The sequence below is a fragment of the Xiphophorus hellerii genome, chromosome 18, assembly GCF_003331165.1.
Source record: "Xiphophorus hellerii strain 12219 chromosome 18, Xiphophorus_hellerii-4.1, whole genome shotgun sequence".
Lineage (NCBI taxonomy): Eukaryota > Metazoa > Chordata > Actinopteri > Cyprinodontiformes > Poeciliidae > Xiphophorus > Xiphophorus hellerii.
The window spans coordinates 25,914,300-25,936,705 of NC_045689.1; the positions used below are offsets into that span (position 1 = coordinate 25,914,300).

General features: G+C 39.3%; 1 protein-coding gene and 1 long non-coding RNA gene across 2 annotated transcripts; one reads left to right on the forward strand and one right to left on the reverse strand.

Annotated features, from left to right (window-relative positions):
- Positions 1–349: 349 nt before the first annotated feature.
- On the reverse strand, positions 350–3,699 carry LOC116708034 (succinate receptor 1). Its single transcript, XM_032545787.1, has 3 exons — positions 3,596–3,699; positions 1,854–1,929; positions 350–1,662 (listed from the first exon to the last, which is right to left on the reverse strand). Exons 2-3 carry the CDS (start codon positions 1,854–1,856, stop codon positions 715–717), a joined length of 951 nt encoding a protein of 316 aa, XP_032401678.1. The 5' UTR covers positions 1,857–1,929; positions 3,596–3,699; the 3' UTR covers positions 350–714.
- Positions 3,700–18,474: 14,775 nt separating this feature from the next.
- Positions 18,475–19,254, forward strand: LOC116708099 (uncharacterized). The gene is made up of 2 exons (XR_004336603.1): positions 18,475–18,646; positions 18,753–19,254. It is a non-coding gene; the product is annotated as an uncharacterized LOC116708099 (long non-coding RNA).
- The last annotated feature ends 3,152 nt before the right edge of the window (positions 19,255–22,406 follow it).

Here is a 22,406-nt window from a genome sequence, read left to right on the forward strand (position 1 = left end):
ATAAAACAATACCTGCCATCTTGACATGATTTCTTAGATCAAAGAAATAACAGGCTTAAAAAAAAACCTAAATAAATGAATGAATACATGTTTAGTCTTGAGTCAACTTATCTGGTAATATGATTACTTAAGGTATTACTTAATACTTATTATACTTCTCTGGTATATTGTATTTTTAGATATTGCATCACCCTAGTGATTTGACAATTACATTAGAATCAAAACATTCTCTTGATTCAACAAGTGTCAATGGCAACAGATTTATAACACATCTTCTGTTAATTGTGTGGTGATAAAAATATTACATTTTATCTTAAAAATGAAAAGCCCTTTATTTTTTTCCCACAAATCCAATGTTTACAAACAAATACCCTGCAATTGTGTTTTAGCTTATATACAGTATATACAGTATATATATATATTTAAAAATGCATATGTTATATACACAAATGTACAAGTTCTCCTAGAAATTATTGTGCCTACTATGTCTATGTACAAAAATAAAGGATTATTCCGTGTCACAGGCCACCAGACATAAGTAACACGTTAAACTCTAAACGTACAAAGTATGAAATCATCATGCTTTTTGCACTTAGCAAAATGCCGCCACATAATTTGCATTTTAGAAATAAGTGCTAAGACTCTGACATCTCAAGAATTATGTGTTTACAACACTGTGGTTTGTTTGCATGTGATAATTCATGACTCCTGTGCTCAGGCTGGTTCTCGTCTATGCTTGGTTTTGCTGCTCACGTTTCTGATTTTGGAAATGAGAAGCTCTCTGAACTTGTCTCCCATGAGAAAGTAGAAGACCGGGTTAATGACGCTGTGCAAAAACGCCAACGGTCGCGTCAAGATGTACATGGCTTTGATGTAATCCAGGGAAGAACTGTGAACTTGGGCCCAAGGCTGCTCAGATGCGATTCTGACGTTTCTAAGAATGTGATACGGGGTGTAGAGGATGAGGAACATGACCGTGGCTGAAGCAACAACTCTGAGAGGCCTCTTGTAGGACGTCCTGTGCTGTACAGCTCGTTCCTGCATTTGGAGGAGATGGGAGATTTTCTGGGAAAAGGAGCACAGTGCAAGCAGAGGAAGGATGTAGCCGGTTACTGTCAACCCCAAGCTGTAGCCCAGTGGGTTAATATCTCCTTTAAGACTGGCGAAATCCCCGCAGCGGGTCCAGTTATGTTCCTGCAAGTCCTGCACCAGTAGGGTTATCAACGGACAGACTTCCACGTTCACCACCAGCCAGGTCAGGCCCGTGATGACCAGGGCCGCTCTCGGTCTCAGCAGGCGGTGGTTTCTCATCGGGTACTTTATGAGCAGGAAGCGATCCATGCTGATCCAAACCATGAAGAGGATGGAGGAGTAAAGGTTGACGTGCAGGACGTAGCGGTTTATGACGCAAACAGAGGGGTCGTTGACGGCGTGCTCGTTTGCGTACAGGTAGGAGAGGTGTGGCAGAGTGCAGAGGAACACAAGGTCGGAGATGGCCAGGCTGAAGATGTAAATGTTGCAGCTCTGCCACTCCTGCAAGCAAAATACGTAGCCAAGCACGACGACGAGGTTGCTGGGGAAGCCGACGCAGAACTCGAGTGCGTAGAGCGGCGACAAGTAGTATCTCTCCAGCACTTCGTTTAAGTTTGTGCAGTTGATCACCTGCCACGGCGAAAGGGAGAAGAAACAATGAGGAGGAGGAAGGAAGTATCAAACAGAAGAAAGGAAGCAAAAAGGGTAAGTGATGATTAAAGAAAAATTTGTGGGCTATAAAAAAAAGCCATTCAGGGTCACATAATTCTTGTTTAAGCAAGCGTATTTTTTTTTTTTTTATGTGTGATCATCAGGCTTACCATTGTGTGGCTCCTGCAGTTTCTGCTGGCGTGAACTGGGGTGAGACAGTGAGCCGGTGCTGCCACTATTTGTACACTGCAGAGAGTAAACAGAAAATAGTGCCTTTCGTACAGCGTGACAGGGCGTCTGACTACCAGGGCCATTAACTTTATGGTGATGAACACACAAGAGATTGTGTAGTTTGCATCTAAAGCATATAAGGATTCCACAAGCAAAGTTGCTGCTTTAGATCTTTCCCGTATTTAACTAGAATGGTGTTGCTCTCCTCCCATTCCAACTTCCACAGATCATCTGATAAAGAACTGTAGTTTGTAGTACATGATAGCATGAATTGAACCAACAGAGACATATTTGCGGAAATGCAACATTATTCTCTTGAGTACAGGCTTTCTATTTTACTTTGTTAAAAATAAAATAGGCATTATTCTGATTTAACTTCACAGAAACCCAACATGGTTATTTGGAAAAGTAATATGCAGAATCAAATTAGATGAGTTATTAGATTCAAGTATGCGATCTTCAGATGCAAATATATTCATTTATAGATAATCTATATTTAATCCCCCGGGAAACGAAACTATGAGTTAATCGCACTTCCCTCTGCAGCCACCTTCACAGAGCTTCTAAAAGAGTTGCTGCTCAAACTTTTACCGATTTGCAAGTCTGATTTTGTCTGACACGACGGTTAAGTTTATCAGCGTTTGCAGTTTTTCTCAGTCACTGTGGTGCGTTTCTCGACATTTGCAAAGCAGTAGGAGCACTTCTTGTACAAATTCCAAAACATCACAGATTACCTGCAAAGTTAGTATCTCTAGCACCCCAATAAACCTGGTTCAAACCATCTTGCTATAAGGCCGCACTCACTTCATCCAACTCAAGTTGTTCAAATGTCAACCTTCCACTCTCACCCCGGGTGTTCCCCACGGCTCAATACTGGGAACCCCTCTTCATCATCACTTACATCCTCCGCCCTTGTCACGATTCGGGTTTTAAGGAGGACCCAAGTGCAGAGAGCACGTGGAAAATACTTTCTTTATGAATTTGCAAAACTGAACTGAACAGGCAACCAGTTCAGTTCAGATGGAGGGAGGGCAACAGAGAGAAGAAGAAACAGAAAGAGGAATGTGGAGAGTAATGAGCGGGAGGTAGATATAAAGAGCAGAGAGCGGACATGACAAAGGAACTAATAAGGGAAACTGACTGCAGCTGGGAAGGGAGTGAGTCAGGTATGATGAGGTAAATAACTAGCAGCTGGGGATGGGGGAGTGAATGGCAGACTGTCTGAAACAAGAACGACACCAGAGGGAAGCCTAAACACAAATTCTAACAAGATAAATTCAACACCTAAAATAAGAATCTAAACTAACAGGAGGGACGAACAAGAAGATCATATGAACAGCAAATAAATTCAAACTTGCGGAACTAATTGAGGGAATAATCTGGGATGAGGAGAAACAAGTCAAAGGAAATTAATACAAGAAAAACAACAAAACAAAGAGTCCAAACACCCAGGGATATGACACCCCTGAGTAATATTTTCTAGTAAATTTAACATCAGTTTCCACTGTCTTGTGGGTGACACCCAGCTCTTCCTGTCTAGTAATCCGAACAACCAAACACAAAATATATGACTTCTATTGCAATCTTTTTATAGCTGGAAATGTGAACGGTTAGACTTGACAATTCGCACATTGCACAAAAATAATCTAGCCAATATCAACTAGCAAACCAGATTACTTACAGTATTATTTACAAAACTTAGCAGTCTTTTGTCCAGCATCCACACCTGAGTTAAAGTTTCAGCGTAGAGTGATGCAGCGTCCGAAGTAGATGAAGTGGGAGTCAGACTGGTTCTCTGAAATGTTTTCTCTGGTTCCTTCCTCTTTTGTAGTGTGAAGTGATGCATTTCCCATTTAAAGGGGTGTGTGTTTTTCTTTTTAACTTGGTCGTGTTGACATGTTCCGTCCACCGCCAATGCATCTTAATGGATCAAGGTAACTTGAATCCAGTTTCATTGAAAGGAGATGTCTAGTTCAAGTGAATTTTCTCAAAATGAAGACGATGGGTTTTGTTTCCCAGAGATAAAGATGATGGCTGATATGTAAAAGACAAGATTCCTTTTGTAAACATTCAGATTAACTTTAGTTCTTTGAGAGTCTAGGGAATCTGGAAACAAATAGGAATAGTTTGTTTATTACTACTTTTTCTTACATTTGGAGAAAATATGGGAAATATTTCCCATATAGAATACATTTTTTTATTCCAAATCAGTATTGACTGAGGATGCAACCAAAATTGTTACAAAATGTCTTAAGGACAAGAAAGTCACCACATTTATGTCAAAGCCGGGGTTTTTTTTGAGTGTTTTAGAAAAGTAGTGGTCTGAAATGGTGTGTGTGAGCAAGGCAACTTGTATGTCTGACTCAGTAACAACAGAACCGAAGTAAAAATAAAAGTCAGCAAGTTCTGCAGAATTAAAAAGGCAAGAAAGCACAGCTGGAAATTTGGAAACGGGGCAAAACCCTGCTTGCAGAGAAACGAAAGCCTGATAGTGATGTTGACGCTATCGTGATAAAACTAAACGAACTAAATAATGAAACTAAAAGTAAAAGCAGAATATAATGCAACAGAGCATAACAACAAGACTCTTCTCCGGCTCTGATTGGTTATTTCAGAGTGTGCGTTGTATTTCTGCACACGGCAGTAGAACCACAGAGAGGAGGCAGAAGAGCTTCATTGTTTTCCCGGATTATCTGTCTGCTATTATGCTGTCACGACACAGTGACAGCTTTAACAAATATGGGGAAAACAGTATTTACATTAAAGATAATGCAGCTTTAATATGTAGCTCATTTAGTGGCTAACTCTGTGACTGCAATGAGTTTAGATCCAGTGACTTTAATACCACCCCATTATGCACACAGCGTTTTTCATTGGATTGTCTTGTCTCAAGAAAACTATTTAATAATCTTTTTTTTTTTTTTACTATAATTTTTTTTATCTTCAAAATTTCAAAGAAGCCAAACTTTTTTTTCTGCCTCTTTGTCATTTTACTCTCAGGTAAAAAGAGAAATAGGTATGTAGCAGAAGGTGTAAAGAGACAGGTTGGGACTCTTGTAGTCACAATTGAGCTGTTTGTTGCACAATTTGTTGCACAATTGGGCAATGTTTGTGGTAATTTTCTAGCTCAGCAAACTATAAAAACATAAGCCTTTCACGTGCCAAATGTCACACAAACTTTGTTTTTTTCCAGGGTAGTATGTAAAACAGACTGAGAGGTGGTAAGTACCAGATGAGTTATCAAATTCTTCTGCATGAAGCTGAGAATTTATTGAAATGACGGCACTGTTTACAACGACGGTGTGTTTTCAAAATCACATGGGGAAATGTGAGGTGATGCTGAACAACTGATCAACATAAGATAAATATTGTGCAGAAAAAAACTAAAGCATTACTGGATTGTGTTATTATGATTATAATAGACAGACAGACAGACAGACAGAGGGCTTTATTGGTCCCTTTAGGGAAATTGGTTTGCAGCAGTGTCAGCAGGGACAGCAACATGCACACACAATCCTGACATTAACAGCAAAGAGATTTGAATTTATGGTACCATTTTTACTGTTTACCAGTTTAATCGCTTGCACTATGAAAGAAAGGTCTGTCCTGTTTCTTGAAAATAGAAGAAGGTGCAACAGGAAGGAAGCAGTTCAGATAACGATGTCAGGGTGTGTGCCTTTTCTGCTGTAGCCTTATTTACCTTCCTCATACTGTAACTCTGTCCATAATCATAATACCAATCTGTAAATGGTTCCGTATTTTTTGTTTTTCTTTTCCATTGTGTAAAATACAACACTTCTTTCTTCATTTGATTCAGAAAGCACTCAAAAGACTCCAGAATGCACAGACATCGACTGCTTAAGAACACCAGGCCACTAAAAATGATCAAAAGATAAAGGAGGGGCATATTTACCTGCTTAGATGGTCAGTTTTTGTAGTCAGGGTATTAAAAAATATATTTTAATGAAACTGAAAGAAAACATAGTGCACAGGCTACTAATAATTTCAAATGCTACTCAAGAGCTCTGTCACTATTAAAGCAATACTACTGAAACAGATGAGTGGCTAAATCAAGGTTCACTTTGGTTTATACTGATGAGTTTCACAAGAACAGACATTATCTTTGTTAATGACTAGTTCTGTGACTATTCTAAGAAACCGTGAGTGAAAGGAGGAATTCATAAGACAGCAAAGAGTTGATTCATGGCAGGAGCTAAGAAAGCTGACATGTTTCCATTGTATCAAAATAAAATGAAGAACTTTAAGAACTTGAAATATAAGAGGACTTAATGTGTGATCGTAAATAAATAATTTTCTTAATTTCAGTAAGTGTCTTTTCAAATTTTGCATTTAAGTTTACCGTATTATAATTGAAAGTTCAGGTCCAATCCAGTTGTTTAGATAACACATTTAATGACCAGTTGAAGTTTGTTAAATTAGTCAATTGGCGAAAAAGTGGCGAAAAACTGGTTTGTTGTAATATCTCACTGTGTTTTTGTGAGTCAAAAGTCAAACATCCTTCGTTGTTTGACTTTTGGTTTTCGTTTATGTTCAGAACTTTGCTGATAATGCTGCCATAGTTGTCTCATTACTGGAGAGGACAACTCAGAGTACAGACCATCAACTCAGGATTTTGTGGACTCTGGCTAAAATAGCACCACTGTTATATAATGTGTCCAAATTCAGGCATGATGCAGTTTCTGAGCTGGAGAGCTCCTTCATCGACAAGCTGCTGCATCCTAAATGCACAAAGGAGCTTTGCCAGAGATCCTTCCTCTCACCAGCTGTTAGACTGATCCCAACAGACTCAACCAGTTTTTACATCCCAGTTGGTATCTGCACAGTTTGAATCATTTTAAATAACATTTCTGGTGGTATTGCACATCTCTGTTATTTTCACAGTTTTCATTTTTCACCACTGTAAATAATCTTTTTCTGTGTCCTACTCGGTTTCAAATCACTAAGATGGTACTGTTATTTCTGGTAGTATTTTTATTTTATTATCTTGACCTCACAATACAGTATGTTAGTGTTGCATTAAATTTGTTTTTAATATAATTGTAATACTTTTTGTATCTTTGTGTGAACCTCCGTGCCTCAATGCTGTTGGTACACCTGAATTTCACCACTGTGGGACTTTGGTGCATATTTCTCTTTCTGTTTCTACTCTCCTTGTTATTGCTCAACAGGCCTTCTAGTTAATTCTTCAGTTCTGTTTTTTTTGTGTGTGTGTTTTGTTTTTATTATTTTTTATACCCTTTCAGATTATTTCTCAGACTTTTTCCTTTTCTGTACTAGATTCTTTCAGTCTCTGTTCAGCTTCTTTTTATCATTTTTCATCCTTCCTTCAGTCTGTTTGCCTTCTCTGCCAGCTGCACCCTGTTATGAGTAATCAACCACCTGCATGTTGTCAGTTATGACACTTCTCAGTATTTAAGCTCCTGGATGTTCATTGTCTGTCACTGAATCCTTCTGACACTTTACCTGCTCTTCATGTTCCACTTACCTTGTGGCTTGGTTGTAAAGTGTCCTTATTTCTATCAATAAAACCTCACCATTGATGCCCCTCAAATCTTCTGTCTGTATTTTGGTCCTGTATTAAATCTCCTGTGCTAAACATCGTCTTGACAGTCTTAACTGGGTTTTTTTGTGTGAAACATATTTTTGTGCTTTACAGATGGTCTTGATTGATCTGCTTGCTTATCAGAAACTTTGTGCACTAATGTATGCATATGCATGTATGGAAGAACTACCAAGAAAGCTCAAAACTGGTAGCTTTGTTGAAAGTACAAGAATTTTGATTCTATAATTTTTAATTCTAAGCACTACATAGTATTTACAAAATGATGCAGCCACACTTTACTTGCAATGCTAATCACAGTTTTGCCAAAACATTTGTGCTTGAGTGTTAAAAGTTGTGGACTATTATTCATTCCAGCGCCACATTGTTGTTACTTTTAAATCTGTCTCCAAAATGGTTTTCCTGAGGTTGCATAACACATTGTGATCTTGATTTGGATACTGAGCTTTGAGTATATTTTGGCAATAAGGCCAACAATGTCTATTTGCCGCCTAGAAAGCACATGATCTGCTGCTGACAGACATGTGAGACAAAGTCTTGCGAGAGACAAAAGGACGAGGGATCTGAGATTGATAGTGGTTTGTTTGGTTACTAAGGGATCAGGAATAATCTTTTATCATCATTGGGCATGCATAGTGAAGAGTTTTGTGCCAGTGAAGGTCAGCTTTGGGGCGAGTCTGTTTTAATGCCAAATTTTGATAGCTGCTATTTCTTTAGTTCACAAACAATATGTCATTCTCTGCCTTTTTAATTACATTCTTGTATGAATGTTATGAATTGTGTTAGGGAAATAACTGGATGAATCAGATATTGCTAAATAAAACGCCCCACTTGTTTATGTCTGACAATTACTTGAAAATATGAAATCATATTTTCATTTAAGATGTATTTAAAGCAAGAGCGCTCTCTCATGGCAAATTGAAAACATTGCAAAAAAAAGAGATTAAAACAAAGAATATAGAATAAAATATTTTTTTTAATTCATGGGGCGTGTTTGCCACTACCACTAATGTCAAAAACAAGAATAACTACAGTAAATAAATGTATATGCAAAGTTAGCTGTCTTCTATTGTCCTGCATGTGTATAAACATCACTGTGTTACATAACTGGTGCCTTGGCAACAAGAACCACGCAATGTCTACAGTGCAATAGAAAGTCTTAGGGACGAAACACAAAATAAGCATTTCATGCAATCCTGTACGCAGATCCTAACACATATCCATCTTTCTGTAGAGCTAGCTGTGTGACTCAATTATTATCCAGCAGAGGGCAGTGCGGTCAAAGCCAGCCGCAATCACCAGCCACAAGTGGAAACCTCCAAAATCGTCTGGTATCTTATTTTAATGTAAATGACCAAAGGATGAGAAAATTCTTTGTCTAATTACTGGAAAGTTCTAAAGTTCAAAATAATTTGCTTAACCTAATAATAATAATAAAAAAATACTTGGGTTTTCCAAATGTGTCACATTTATATCGTCTTTTAAGTCCAGTCAAATTAGTGATTTCAAGGCACTGGATAAAACAGTCAGGTACAATTAGAGAAAATCTTATCAACCATATGGTAATATTGCCATGCAGACCATGGAAACAAACAATGTTGGGCTGAGGAAATGTTTGAGGGCTTCCTTGCATGTTCAGTCCGCAGGGGTGCCCAAAGTCGGTCCTTGAGGGCCGGCATCCTGCATGTTTTCGTTCTCTCCCTGGTGGCAGTAACAACCTTTTCAGCACGTCAATTTTCTTCTTAGTCCTTCTAACGAGCCATCATTTGGTCCAGGTGCTTTAAACCAGGGAGAGAACTAAAACATGCAGGATGCCGGCCCTCGAGGACCGACTTTGGGCAACCCTTGTCTAAAGTCATGCCACTTCATTTCAAAGAGATCAGAATCAGGTGGCTCATTTATGAAGTTGATGTAGGCAAAAAAAAAAACAGGACCTGAAACTGCCGTATGTCACTTTTCACATAAAGGTCGTGATCTATAAAAAAACGAACAAAGTCTGACACATAAGTATGCTCAGATTGGAGGCAACTGGGAAGGCAGATGGTGAGGTGGAAAATTAAAGCAACTCTGCATCATGATTCCTCTCACACATTTCATTTTACCCCATAGTCAAACTTTAATCATAGATTCACTTTATCATATGCTTTCAGAACAGCAGTGTTATCAATGCTTCATCTGGTGAGCCATAACTCACCAGAGGCCTGTAAGCCAAAATAAATCCCAAGCACACACACAAATTAGTATTGACTTCCATTCATTTTGGTAACTACATCTGTGCCTAAACCTTAGCTAAAGCCTTATTCAAACCATACCTCTAAATCTAACCAAAGACCCTATACAAGGGGTTCTGTGGGGTTTGGTCCCCATAAGACCCATTGATCTTCAGAAGGTTAGTAAATGTGCCAGAAATGGTCCTAAACAAGTACACGCACACACACACGCAAAGTTTTCTCACCGTCACATTCCTCGTCGTCAGGGTAACTTGTTCCACAGAGTAACATGAAATGACTGAAAACTATTTACTTTTTGAAAGTAACTTTCCTAGCACTGCTTATCAGACTCATAGTTTGCAATACTATTTATTCTGGAGGCCTCAGGCTGCTCTTTTAAACTCATCCTGACGTTCACTCCTGCCTAAAAAGTCACAAGCGTACCAAACTAAAAGTATAAAGAAAAATGTTGCTTGTTGTTAGCTGTCAACGAGACACTTATTATTCACTAAATATCACATCTACACTCAGCTTAAAATGAGATGTGATCCAAATCATATCCAATTTCTACATTTTTTTTAAAAAGCTGTATTAAACATATACAGAAACGAAAACAAACCGTGTGTGCTGTCATATGGCGTCTTAACTTTTTTGCATGATTTAATCATTTTCAACAACTGGAGGGCGGAAGCACAAAACAGCAGAATGAGGAATGCAAGCCAATAAGAGGCTTGATAGCATATAATAATAATAATAAGAAGAAGAAATGAAGCTACTGCAAATGAAGCTGACAATATATCTGCTCATTTTCAGAAAGGGGGAAAAAGAAAAGAAGAAAACCACATGTGACTTAAAGGAAACCAAAAATCATTTTTATTTTTTAATATATTCATTATGTGACCTGACAGCCATATGTGGGTAGTCCCTGTATTTTCCCTTTAAATACTCAGTATAGTGCCTCATATGCTGCTTCGCTGTGAGCGACGGAGAGTCCCATTAGCCTCTGTAACTTACACTGATGTCCTAGTTCTGGAAGGTGACACACTTAAGGCTTTATCACCACAATTCTGTGCTAATTATCAATGTGGTCTGCGCTTGACAGTGAGTTAATTGCATAGGTGTGTGATCTAGTCTGTGGCTTTAGAGTGCTTTAATGTCCATCAAAACCACAACTGTGGCTCAGAGATTAAGAGATTGGATTGTTTTACTGCAGAACAGTACAGTTCTTTTGTCGACTAAATCTATAGCAACATCAGGTTTCCTTCCTATCTCTCTTTGTCCTGCTGTTTTAGATTTACACTCCTTAAGCGTTTAGCGTCTCGTTTAGCTTCTATGATTCATGATCATTCCAACATTCTTTCATGACCCTTTTCAGCTTTATCTTCATGGTTTTTTTTTTCTTTTCTCAGTAACAGAGCAGAGAAAAATGTTCTCATAGACTTGAGTTTATCAGTTTTTCAATATCCAGGAATTTGCGAGCAAAACCTAAACAGCTCTCAAATAGAGGTGAGACTGAGGGCTTTATCTGATCCTGTTCCCTCACTGGGGTCAAAATAAACACGCACCCACCCCCAACTTGTCAATATTTTGCGCTTTCACGTTCTGCACCACAGATATTTTGTTTTCAGAAGTCAAAAATAGTTGCGGGTCGAGTCTGTGGTTGCCCAACTAGGGGTTAGTTGAATTATGGCAATGGAAACTATTAACAATGGCATCTTTTTTTACTGCAACTCTTAAAAAGAGATTTAAACTGCGGTCTAACGCTTATAAAATTAAACACTATCATGTCTTGCTGGGTGAAGTTTATTGGCTTGGCATGAATATTTATACCTTCAAGAGCAATAGGGAATAAAAATAGATCTTAGCTGCTGCTGCTGTTTTGCTCACCGCTAAGAACTATTGGAGATTTCTGAGCAATGTTCAGTCAGAGAAACAGTTGAGGAGACGATATTTGTTGATGAAACTCCTCAGCTGTTAGGAAAACACCATCGCTTACAAAATACACTGCACTTAAACACAACCTTGTGGTAGACAGCATGCTTCTTATTTGTGTGACAAGCTTCTCCAAAACTTCTTGACCAACAGGATGTTGACTCCTCTGGCAGTGACAACACAGACGGAACAAGTTTCGCAACTGAGGGAGCATTTTGACAAAAACAAAATTCCAAAACCGATTTAAGGACATCTTAAAAAATACATATTAGGGTCTTTTTAGGCTAATAGATAAACAAGGTCTGAAAAACAACATCCCAATAACAACCAGACTCATAGTGCTAAATATTCCAAGTTGATCAAGGAAATCACCATATTATATCTAAAGCAGTGGTAAAATTGGTTCTTTTGTCCTTTTCTTGACAAAGAGATACTGTTTATTTTCACTGTCAAACTAAACATTTACTATTTTAGGTCAGAAAATTCATCAAATTCAAAAACTTACATACATTACCAATATTTGGAAGAAATGTGTTTTTGGCCCATATACCTTTTGACAGAACTGTTGCTTGCCGTCTTGCTCTTCTGTACCTTTTAAACTGCACACACATTTTCTTTGGAACTGAGATAAGGATTTTGTGATGGCCATTCTAAAAACAATGACTTTGTGATTCCCAATCCCCTTTTTTTCCTTTTTTTTTTTTGGCTAATTTGGCTGTGTGACTGACATAATTTTCCATTCAGTTTTTGTCCAGGCTTTAACTTTGCTTTTGATGCAGAATTTCTACATAATGTTCTTTTTCTATAATGCCATCTATTTTGGGACATGCACTCATTATTCCTGCACCAAGCCCCCAACCCTCAAACCCCCATAAATCCCATTTAGGCTTGTAATCTCTGGTTTGTAAAGTTCCCCTTTTCTCCCACCAAATGTCAATGGTTTACAAATATTACAAAATGAAATCTGGCTTGTCTTACCTTTGAAGTAATAGCTTTTTTCCTCTTTGAGTGGCCCTTCAGCTCATGTCTCTGGTTGTTTCACAGCTGACAATGGTATTCTCTCAACAGCTTAAGACAGCATTTTCTCTGTATTTTACTTCACTACTTTTTGGGCTTATTGATCATTTGACACTAAAATACGTTCAGTCTCCTTCCTGAAAAATATGAAAACAAGGGAGCAGGCTCTCTATTAAACATATCCACAGGTATTGACTCAAATGTTGGGAAACCAGAAGCTTACAAAGCCGGCAACATCCTCTGGCCTTACACAAACTGCTCAAAGGCCAGGGAAATCTAGAGAATTCAAACTTTGATGAATATACTAAGAAACGTGTCACAGAAATTCTCTTTTTTGTTTAGCAAATGGAAATAATTTTGTTAATCCTAACTGATCTTAAAAGGGAAAAATGTGGTCTGATTTGTCAGTGAGAAAAAATATGGTTATTTGTACACAGTGTCTTTACAGGAAAACATGAACTGCAGAAAAAATAGATTTGAAAGTATATTAAACTGAGTTAGCTAAATGTTTCATCTTTAGGAAAACCCTTCTAACTTATTAGTAAGAGATATGCTTGTAACCATTTTTTTTATTAATATTCTTGCTTTTGGTTAATAAGATCTTGGACATCGTTCTGTTTGGAAAAAGAGATCAGTTTGCAAATTAAGGCTGTTGGTGTCTGGGTAACATCTCATGGTTTCTATTTCAGATTTTATGGGGATTTCTATTTAGGTCTGTTGGACTTACCAAGCACACTGAAAAGGGACACTAACAGGGCACCTTGTGGGTTGAAATGCGACACTTGGTGAATTTAGACCAAGCACCGACACATGTCAAACTGGAAGTAAAATTGGGTTGTTGTGATGCAAAATAAAATGATATCCACAGGACCACCATGTTATTCTGCAAAAAAACCTCACGTGGGGTCCTTTGATACCCAACTGCCCCATTAAGTATAACAAGCCTCCTACATAACTTTCTAATATTCCACCCTCTTCTCTATGTCTTTTTTGTTTTCACTAGAACCTCCTCTGGAAGCTTATTTTCCATGGTGCTGTGAGAGGATTTTTTTTTATACCGATGTGATTGCCTCGGCTGTCTAGAGAGAGAGAGAAAAAAACTAATTCAAAACCATCCTCAGGTCAGCTAACCGTCAGTCGGACACAACGCACAGCCAAGGCTTTGCAGCCTCAGCGGGGGCTAATATTGAACTCGGTTCATGTTTTCAGCTCTCTGGGTCATTCAAGCACAACAGATGTCAAGCTGTGGCTTGATCCAGACGCCGCGTGTTAAGCTTACACAAACTTTGCGCCTTAACACCGCCCCCGTTAAGTTTTTGGCCCAAAGCAGACTTTTAAATGAGACTGTCCGAGGATGACGCTCACGCCTTTCTCCTACAGCCAACTCGCTCGCATGCGTCCCCTAAACAGTAGTTTGAGTTGAACCTTTGCAGATTTTCCACAATATGAAAAACTCGGTTTCTGTGCCACGCTGGGCAGTACATCTGGATTCCATTTACCTATTCATGTTCAGTTTTCACGTGGTTCATCATCCTTCATTTGGCACTGGATGTTTTCTGTGAAGGAGCTGATTTCCAAGCACAGACACACACACACACCTGTAGGGCTTCGCAGAGTGTTCTCTTGTTTCATAACCGGCGTCACCCGGTTTTACGTAGGTGAGCATTACAGCACTGAGCAGGAAATAATGGCTCTCCTGTGCTTTGTCTTGACTTGATGACATCATGCAGCTCCTGATGGGGAACCTGGGAGCTGTGAAACAGGTCGCGTTATGTAAAGCTCTCTGTAACGGTTCAGCAGGGTTTGTGGAGATGGCTTGTGTCTTGTAAACCTTGGGGGAGATTGTAAAACATAATTCGACAGAGAAAAAAGAAGGCCGAAGTGCCCATGATTTCTCAGATGTTCTGGGACTGAAACACATGAGCTCTCCTGCCAAACCTTTTGCTGCAAATCTGAGTCAGTAGTAGAACATCAGCTGTTCTGAAATCGCCTGTAGCTTTTCTCTTCTTACTTATCGCAATTCTCTTTTCTTTTGATCATCTTTAAATAAATATTTATTCCCAATAGAGCTGCATTCCAGACATGAAATTTCTCTACAGCATTTATTTACTTATGTATCCATTTGTTTATTTCATCATCTCTGATCTGACCACTGCATATGACTCTTAATAATCATATACAGAGCTCTGGACAAAATTAAGAGACCACTGCACTGAACACCATTGAAAACCTCCTGGTTATTCCACCAAATATTGATTTCTGAACTCGGCCTGAGTTAAAACATTAGTATTGTTTTTTTCTAAGTGAATATGAACTTGTTTTCTTTGCATTGTTTGACAGTCCTCATCCAGATGAGCGATCAGCATAATTCATGCACGTGAAACTTTCACCTCGTACAAGTGGCCAGTGACGCAACACAAGAAAGTTGAAAAGGTTCAACTCTTTTTGCTCCCTGCTGACACAGCATCTTTTGATTTCGTTTGTCGCTCCCTATGTGTCGAGTCCACAACGCGTTGCTGCGAACTGGCTAACCCAACGCGGGAGAGAGACTTTTAGGTCAAAATAGTGGTTTTGATTCATCTGCGTTATATGATATTAATGTTTTAAAATTTTCAGGTTAATCACATGGGTAGATGTGTCAACCTTGATGCCGTCAAATTGTGAAGTGGTATGCACTGTGCCTGATCTGTGGCAAAACGTTTCATTTGATTGAACTGGGGAACATTTCAGCCTCTAGATTTACAAAGCTAGCGGAGGCTGAATACGATTGCGAGCCACAGTTTTCATATTTCATTTTCCAAAAAAAACAAGAAGAGATGCTGTTCCACCTTACTATGCGCTAGTATGTTTTGGTCCAAATTACATTAAAGTTCATGGGTAAAACAATGACAAAGATGTGAAAAGGTGTAGAGAGTATGAATTCCTCTACAAGGCAGTAAGAGGCGTCTGTTGTCGATTTGTCTGACTTCCTTTTTTTCTATTTGATGCGATTCCTTCCTTCATTGTTAGACATTTCCTCAACTCACCCCCCTCTCCTTTCTCTCTCTGGGGGGCACAAGGTACAAACTTGTCAACTTTGCACCCCGCTGCACACCGACAAGGAATACAAAGTACTTGTTTGGAGAAGGTGAGCAGTCTCCTGTTTCCACTGCGGTTCCCCCTCTCATCAGCTCACTCAGCAGGAAGACGGAGCGAAAGTCTCACCCCATTGACATCCCGACTGTTTGCCTGTCTCACAGCTCCTTAGATTTCAACGCCTGTGGATTAGATTAGGCTCATATTCCCTTTGCTGACTCTGTCCTTGAGTTATGCTGCACAATGAGCAGGTGTCCATATAGCAGGTATGCGGTACAGAAAGGATGTATTTAAATTGGATTTTTTTTTTAAACTCCACCGACGCTCTATTCTCACCGTGTCCCTCATTTGCTTTGTAATTCAAAGCACAATTTTTTTTTTTTTTTATCTCTGAATAGATAGAACCAACAGTACTTTGATTGGAATCATCTGTGTTTTAGACAGTGTGGCTCTGTGAATATCATTGTCGTTCAGCTTACATCTCAAAAAATGTGAATATTGCGTAAAGTTGCAGTAATTCTTGCCCGTCGTCTCAGAAAGTGAAGTGGTCACTTTACAGACCACGTTGATTAAAATAATTCAAGCTTTTTTTTTTTTGCCAGTTTTAATTGACATGGCTCATACAGTTAAAGAAAAGCAGAAATTCAATTTCACTGGATATCGCAACAGAGCAATCAAAACCAGATATTTTAAGCACAGATATCAGGCATTCTGTGCATTTCCATGCACTCAACACTTGGTTGGACCTCCTTTTGCATGAATTACTGCAAGTCATCTGATGTCTCTCACCTTCCTCTTGACAAACAGGCCTGTAGATTTTCTGTCGGGTTCAGGTCAGGGGAGTTTGCTGGCCAATCAAGAACATGAACACCATTTGACAGTTTGACCAGCTTTTGGTACCTTTGGCAGAGTGGGCATGTGTTGTTGATGTCTCCGGTTCTGGAGTTGCTTGACATAAGGAATTTGACTTTGGAGCCCATGTCTTGTATTTATCTGTGTGTGGTGGCTCGTCTGGAATGGGTAAATAAACACGGTTAGAAAAAAATAAATGCAAAAAAGTTTATTTATACTCTGCCATCTCACAGCAAATCTCATCTTGAGTTGCTTTACAAGATAAAGTCCAAATTTATTTCTGATTAGATCAAATTAAATGGAGTCCAAAACAATTCGCTCATCTAGTCAAATTCGTATTGAAATACTTGCCGTTCAATTCTATCTAAATGATAATACGGTCAAATATCTATCTTTCTAAGAAAGGTCGGCCTGTTTCAGGAGTCGTTTTTGCAACAATCTCTTACTCACAGCTAGAATGTGGCAACAGTGGAAAATATCCACCTCCTTCTAACAGGAGGGATTCTTTAGGAGAGACAGAATGAGCCACACAATTTCTCTTTCTGTTTTTGCAAAAGAGAAATACTGTATATACAGGGTTAATGAGAATATTTGGGTTTGTCTTTTTCCAGGAGAGATATAGAGAAACTGAGAAACTGAGCCACTGAAAAACTGAGCAAGGCCTTCTTACAATGTAGAAGAAAAATAACAAAATCACTTGGCCATGAGTATTTTCTCTGGGAAAATTCAACAGGTTGCATCAAGTTATCTTCAGCAATACCTCCATCGATGGTCTGTTGCACACAAAAGGAAAACGATGTGTAAATGAAGATTAGCGGTGTAAACAAATTGGAGTGAAAGATAATCAGAGTGACCTCGAGCAGTATGAGTCCTAGAGGAAGAAAACAAAAGAAATAGCACAGAGAAAGCTTTGTTGAGAGCCAAGTTTTAAGCCAAGTAGATGCTTTGTAAAAGTTGAGTTTATTTCCACACTTCAAGAAAGATTTGCTACTTTCAGAAACACCAGGATCCACAGTCCTTGTGGTTTTTGACAAAATGTTCATAAAAAAAAATTCCAAGTCATGGTCTTCCTTTATATCTATTGCTAAATAAAAGTTAAATATGAAAATAAATGCCATAGTTATAACTGAGAAATCAAGTTTCGTTTTATTTTAAGACCCCTTACAGGGTGGAAATTCACTCCTGCATGGCTAAGTCTTTGCAGATTGATCTAATGTCCAATATTTTATTTGTTATATCTCTGGAGCCACAGCTAATGCAGATAAATACGTTCAGTTGTGGAGTAAAAGTACTTTAAATTCCAAAGTAGGTCGAAGGTAAACTGACAAGCAAATAATTCACTCAAAAACACGTGACACAAACACATCGCAGCACTTTTTTTTTGTTGTTGTTGAAATGTGTGGTCGTAGTCATTTCGGCAAGGGCTCCGACTCGCTAACCAAAGCTTGTAACCAAGACAACTTGTTAAACGAACAGCTTGTAAGAGAGAATAACCAAAATCAAAAATCCCTTCTTGAGTCAGAAAGACTCCCAGAAGATTTACCAGACTCGGCTGTGTTTATGCAAGGTTCTGTTGTGTTGCCATCTGCTCAACTCTTATTTTCGGCGAGCTGTCATCAAAACAAACTTTGTGCATTTTCACCTGAAAAACAAAGGGTTAATACTGAAAACATTGAGACATTTTATTTGTTTTCGAGGAACAAAGCAGGAAAGTGCAACAATTTAATGTCGTTCTTCAACAGAACTTCTTTGCGCTGTAAAAAAAAAATAAAAAATGCTGATTGATTATAGTGTAGTAGCATAAATGGTACGCCGCCACTTTAAGGCCAATTTCAGCTGCTGCATATAAGCAGGTTTCTACCTGCCGCAAGGCTACTTGCGTCATGACGTCAACTCATTCTGCTTCCTTTGTTTGCTGAACTGTGCTGGGTAAGCGTGGCTGTTTCTTCGTTTGTCAGCTTTAATCGTAGCAATTAATGCAAGCTGGTCTGATCTGTTTAGCCTCCCTCTCTGCTCCTCCAACTCCTGGACCAATCTGTTCGTTTGTTTGTTTGCTGCCGGGAAGGTAAGCGTGGCTAGGTAACATCCATCTCATGTAAACGAAGCCTTTACTTAGCATTTTGCTACAGCTGCGCCGCATAGGCTAACTTGTGGATCTGTTTATCTGGCAGTGTGGTAATTTACCGGATTACAGGTAAGCAGCTACAGTAAGTTATAGTTTTTATCAGCAGTTGTATTAATAATCTACTTTATTTTTTAGCCTCCTGCTGAGTCCCCGACGACTATTATATTTGGCTGTACACTCGCTGATGTTTTGCCTACGAAGAAATGTTTTAAAAGATTTGTATGAACTTTTCCCCCGCTGCCGGGAGCATTGATGGCACTACGAACGGGATAAAGAGCAATATTGTATCACAGTTTTATTCATGTTTCATTTTTTGTCTTTCTTTTAGGGACTGAGGCTTCTGTGGTGGCGGTGGTGATCCCTGGTGGCGGTGTCTTGTCTTGTGTGTGTGTGTTTGCCGTGTTTTTGTAGTATCCAGGGTGATCCCTTTTCTTCACTGGATGTTGCCCCTTTCCTCACTACCCCCCTCCCTCAGTTTTCTTTTGAAATTTAAACATTTTATTATAACCAATTTCATTAAAAATGCATTCACTGTTTTAACCATTCAATTTCAGGTTATTGTTAATTTAAAGAACATATTGAAGTTTAATAAATTTTTGTAGAACTTTCTGAATCTTGTCTCATTTCCAGTAGAACTTACCTGTGTCCTTATTACCATTATATTTTCCTGGAGTTTTTCTAGGTGGCGTTGTCGGTTTCCCCCCCATTGTAAACTTTAACATCTTACATTTGGGTTTCATAATAAAGAAAATCCACCCCAGGTTGACACAATAGGAAAGAACCATTTCCTATGCGATCGTATTGAAAATGTGCAGAGAGGCCGTTTGACCATAGCTCCGATCATTTCGAACCCTCACGCAGGGCTCAGAGAATCAGGAACACTTTTTTTCTGGTTTAGAAGCTAATCATAGAAAAATAAAATGGAGTACTGGAAAATATTTGGGTTTTTAGCTGGGAGTTTATACGTTTCTCTTTCCCATAGGTTACATAAAAAATATGACTAGCAATAAGTCCCTTTAACCATGCAAATGCTTGTATGGAAAGATGATGCATCGCCAAGTCTTCCTTAAACTTATGAACACGTGTGTGTGTGTGTGCTTTATAAATAGATCAAAAACAATCCCTAAAAACTCTGTAAATTCTGATCTGAAACAGGATGGTGTTTTGTTAAAAAGGACCTTGAACATATTTAAAACAACAAATGTGAATAGACTTGGAAACAGCAGAGCAGAAAATATTTCCTACAGTCTCGGCAAACTAAAGAGCTTTTCTTGAAGAAAGTGGCAACAATATCTTCAAGAAGAACAAAGAGGCTCTGATCTGCTACAAAACTAAGTGCTGATACTTGCTAAAGGCTGTGCTTTTTAACACATTTCTGACCTTTAGCTTTCAGAACATAAAAATTAAGGGGATAAAAAGTTCACGCTACATTAAGTGACCTATTAAAATGTGTTTTTTCATATTTGTTAAAAGTTTGACTATATGAGACGAGAGAGATCATCTGTGAAAACACTGAAGCTCCTCTCTCTCCTCCCAGTGGCCATTTGAAAAAATGTACTTTCCCAGTAATAAGCAACCAATCAGAACCAGGAGGAGTGTCTTGGCGCTGTCAATCATTCTTGTGTACACTCTGTTCCCCTGTTTTAGCATCCACAAGCTCAAGATTGCCGTTTTTCTGCACCTATGCTAACGGCTGAGAAGCAACATAACGTTACAGGAAAACTGCTTATCCGTCGTCATCGATCGCCATGCGTACTAGCCTGGACATTCATGTTTGGCTCTCCTCCCCGGGAATGAGCAGGTATGCAAGTGGGACTGAGAGTGCTGATGTCTTCCTCCTGGCTCTGATTGGTTGTTTCTGACCGGGAGGGATGCATTTCTGAGTACGTAGGCCCACTGGAAGGGAAGTCAGATTATCTGCCTCATGTTACACCATGAGGACATAGTGACAGCTTTAACAAATGTGGAACAAAATACATTTTGTACAAGTTCCTAATTTCTGGTTTAGTTTTATTTTGAAAAATGAAGCAATGTGCCAACTTTAAAAACCTGGCTTTTGAAAACAAGTGTATTATCTTAGCTTTTAAAAGAAGCAGACTTGTGGGAGCGTGTTCTGTACGCATCCTGCAGCATCTTCATTGCTAAAATGTTCCACCTTTAATGAAACCTGATTTTGGCAGCCTTCCTTTAAGACGAGCGTTTGGAAATAAGGAAGTCTTATGAGGGAACAGAATTAGGATCATTAGGGTGTATCAATCCTAAATCAATGTGACTGACTGCGGCCTTCTCAAAGCCGATACACTCACTCACTCACGCTACACGCTTGGCTCTCATTGATGTTATGTGTGAAATAGATCTGTTCCAGGGAGAAAACATGAACCAAAGAGGATAAAAATAGTTGAAACCGTGTGTTTCAGCTGGAGGGATTCTTGATCTTATTCTGGGAAGATCTTCCAGGATTTCTATTAACCCGAGACCAGAAACTCATGCAATATTAATGTAAGACTCTCCTCTACGGACGCCACACATTAGAAATTTCTTTATGTATTCCAATATCTTCTCTCTTTTTTTTTTTTTTTACTTTCTTGGTCTCATTTTCCCTGACATCAAATATTTGTCAGACATCCAGTATGTAAGCCCTACCTTTGGCCCACTGACTGTACAAACAGCTTTGAAGCCTTCCTGAGAAAGAGCCATGCCTCCCACTCGCCTCTGTGTACACGCCAACACCTTGCCCTTCAGAAATCTCTGAATCTCAGGCGCACTTTAAGCCGACGACCTCCCCGGATCGCCCTTGACGCCCGTTGTTGTTTCTCTGTTGCTGTGCCACATTCGACAATAGGCGCACACATCGCAGCCTTATTCCAGGTCCGGTTCCTGCTCTACTTCTTTATCCGTTATGTGTAAACACCACGCGTGCGCGCGCGGGGGGGGAGTGCTCAAACGGCCAGGGTAGGCCGCGCTCTGTTTACATGAATGGGAATGGAGGCATGCCGGTGGTTTGAACGCTGTAAACATGTCTTAAACAGATGTCTGCTGCACGGCGTGGGTGATGTCATCCATCCGCCTGAGCCAAGTTCAACACTCTGAGCTAGAGAAGCGCGCAGAGAAAATATGACGAAAAGAAAAAGACAATTCAGCATTGGCTCTTGCATCAGTAGACTGGAGCAAACATCATTAAGCTAAGAACTGTGACTAGCAGAGCGAAGAATTGAGTTAGCCCAGACAGTCAGCTTTCATCTACACTCATTAGCTCACAGCTGATTCTGAGGTCTGACAGACGCGTTCCCCTTTCCTTTTCATTTGTCTGTAGTTTCCCCTTTTTGTGTGAGAGAGAGAAAAGGAGAGAGAGTAGCATTATTGACTCTGCATAGCAGAATGATTGCTTGTAAGCCGCGGCTGTGGTAGACTGCATCCCAGTTTCAAGTCAGTGACTCAAACGTAAGCAATTGGTAACGGCTGAGTGATGGAGCTGTAGTCAAGACACAGTGTTTGGCACCACGACTTATATCACATGGAAGAAGGGGCAGACGAGCCCTCTGCCGGTTGCTGGTCTGCCTTAGGAGGCCTGCGGTTTGGAGGTTCTTGACATCTGTTTGACTTGTAAAACTAATGGGCCATTTTCTTTCTCATTGAAAGGCATAAAACACAAGCGAGAGAGGGGGGATAAAAACAGTGCGCGCCGCACACTAAGACATGG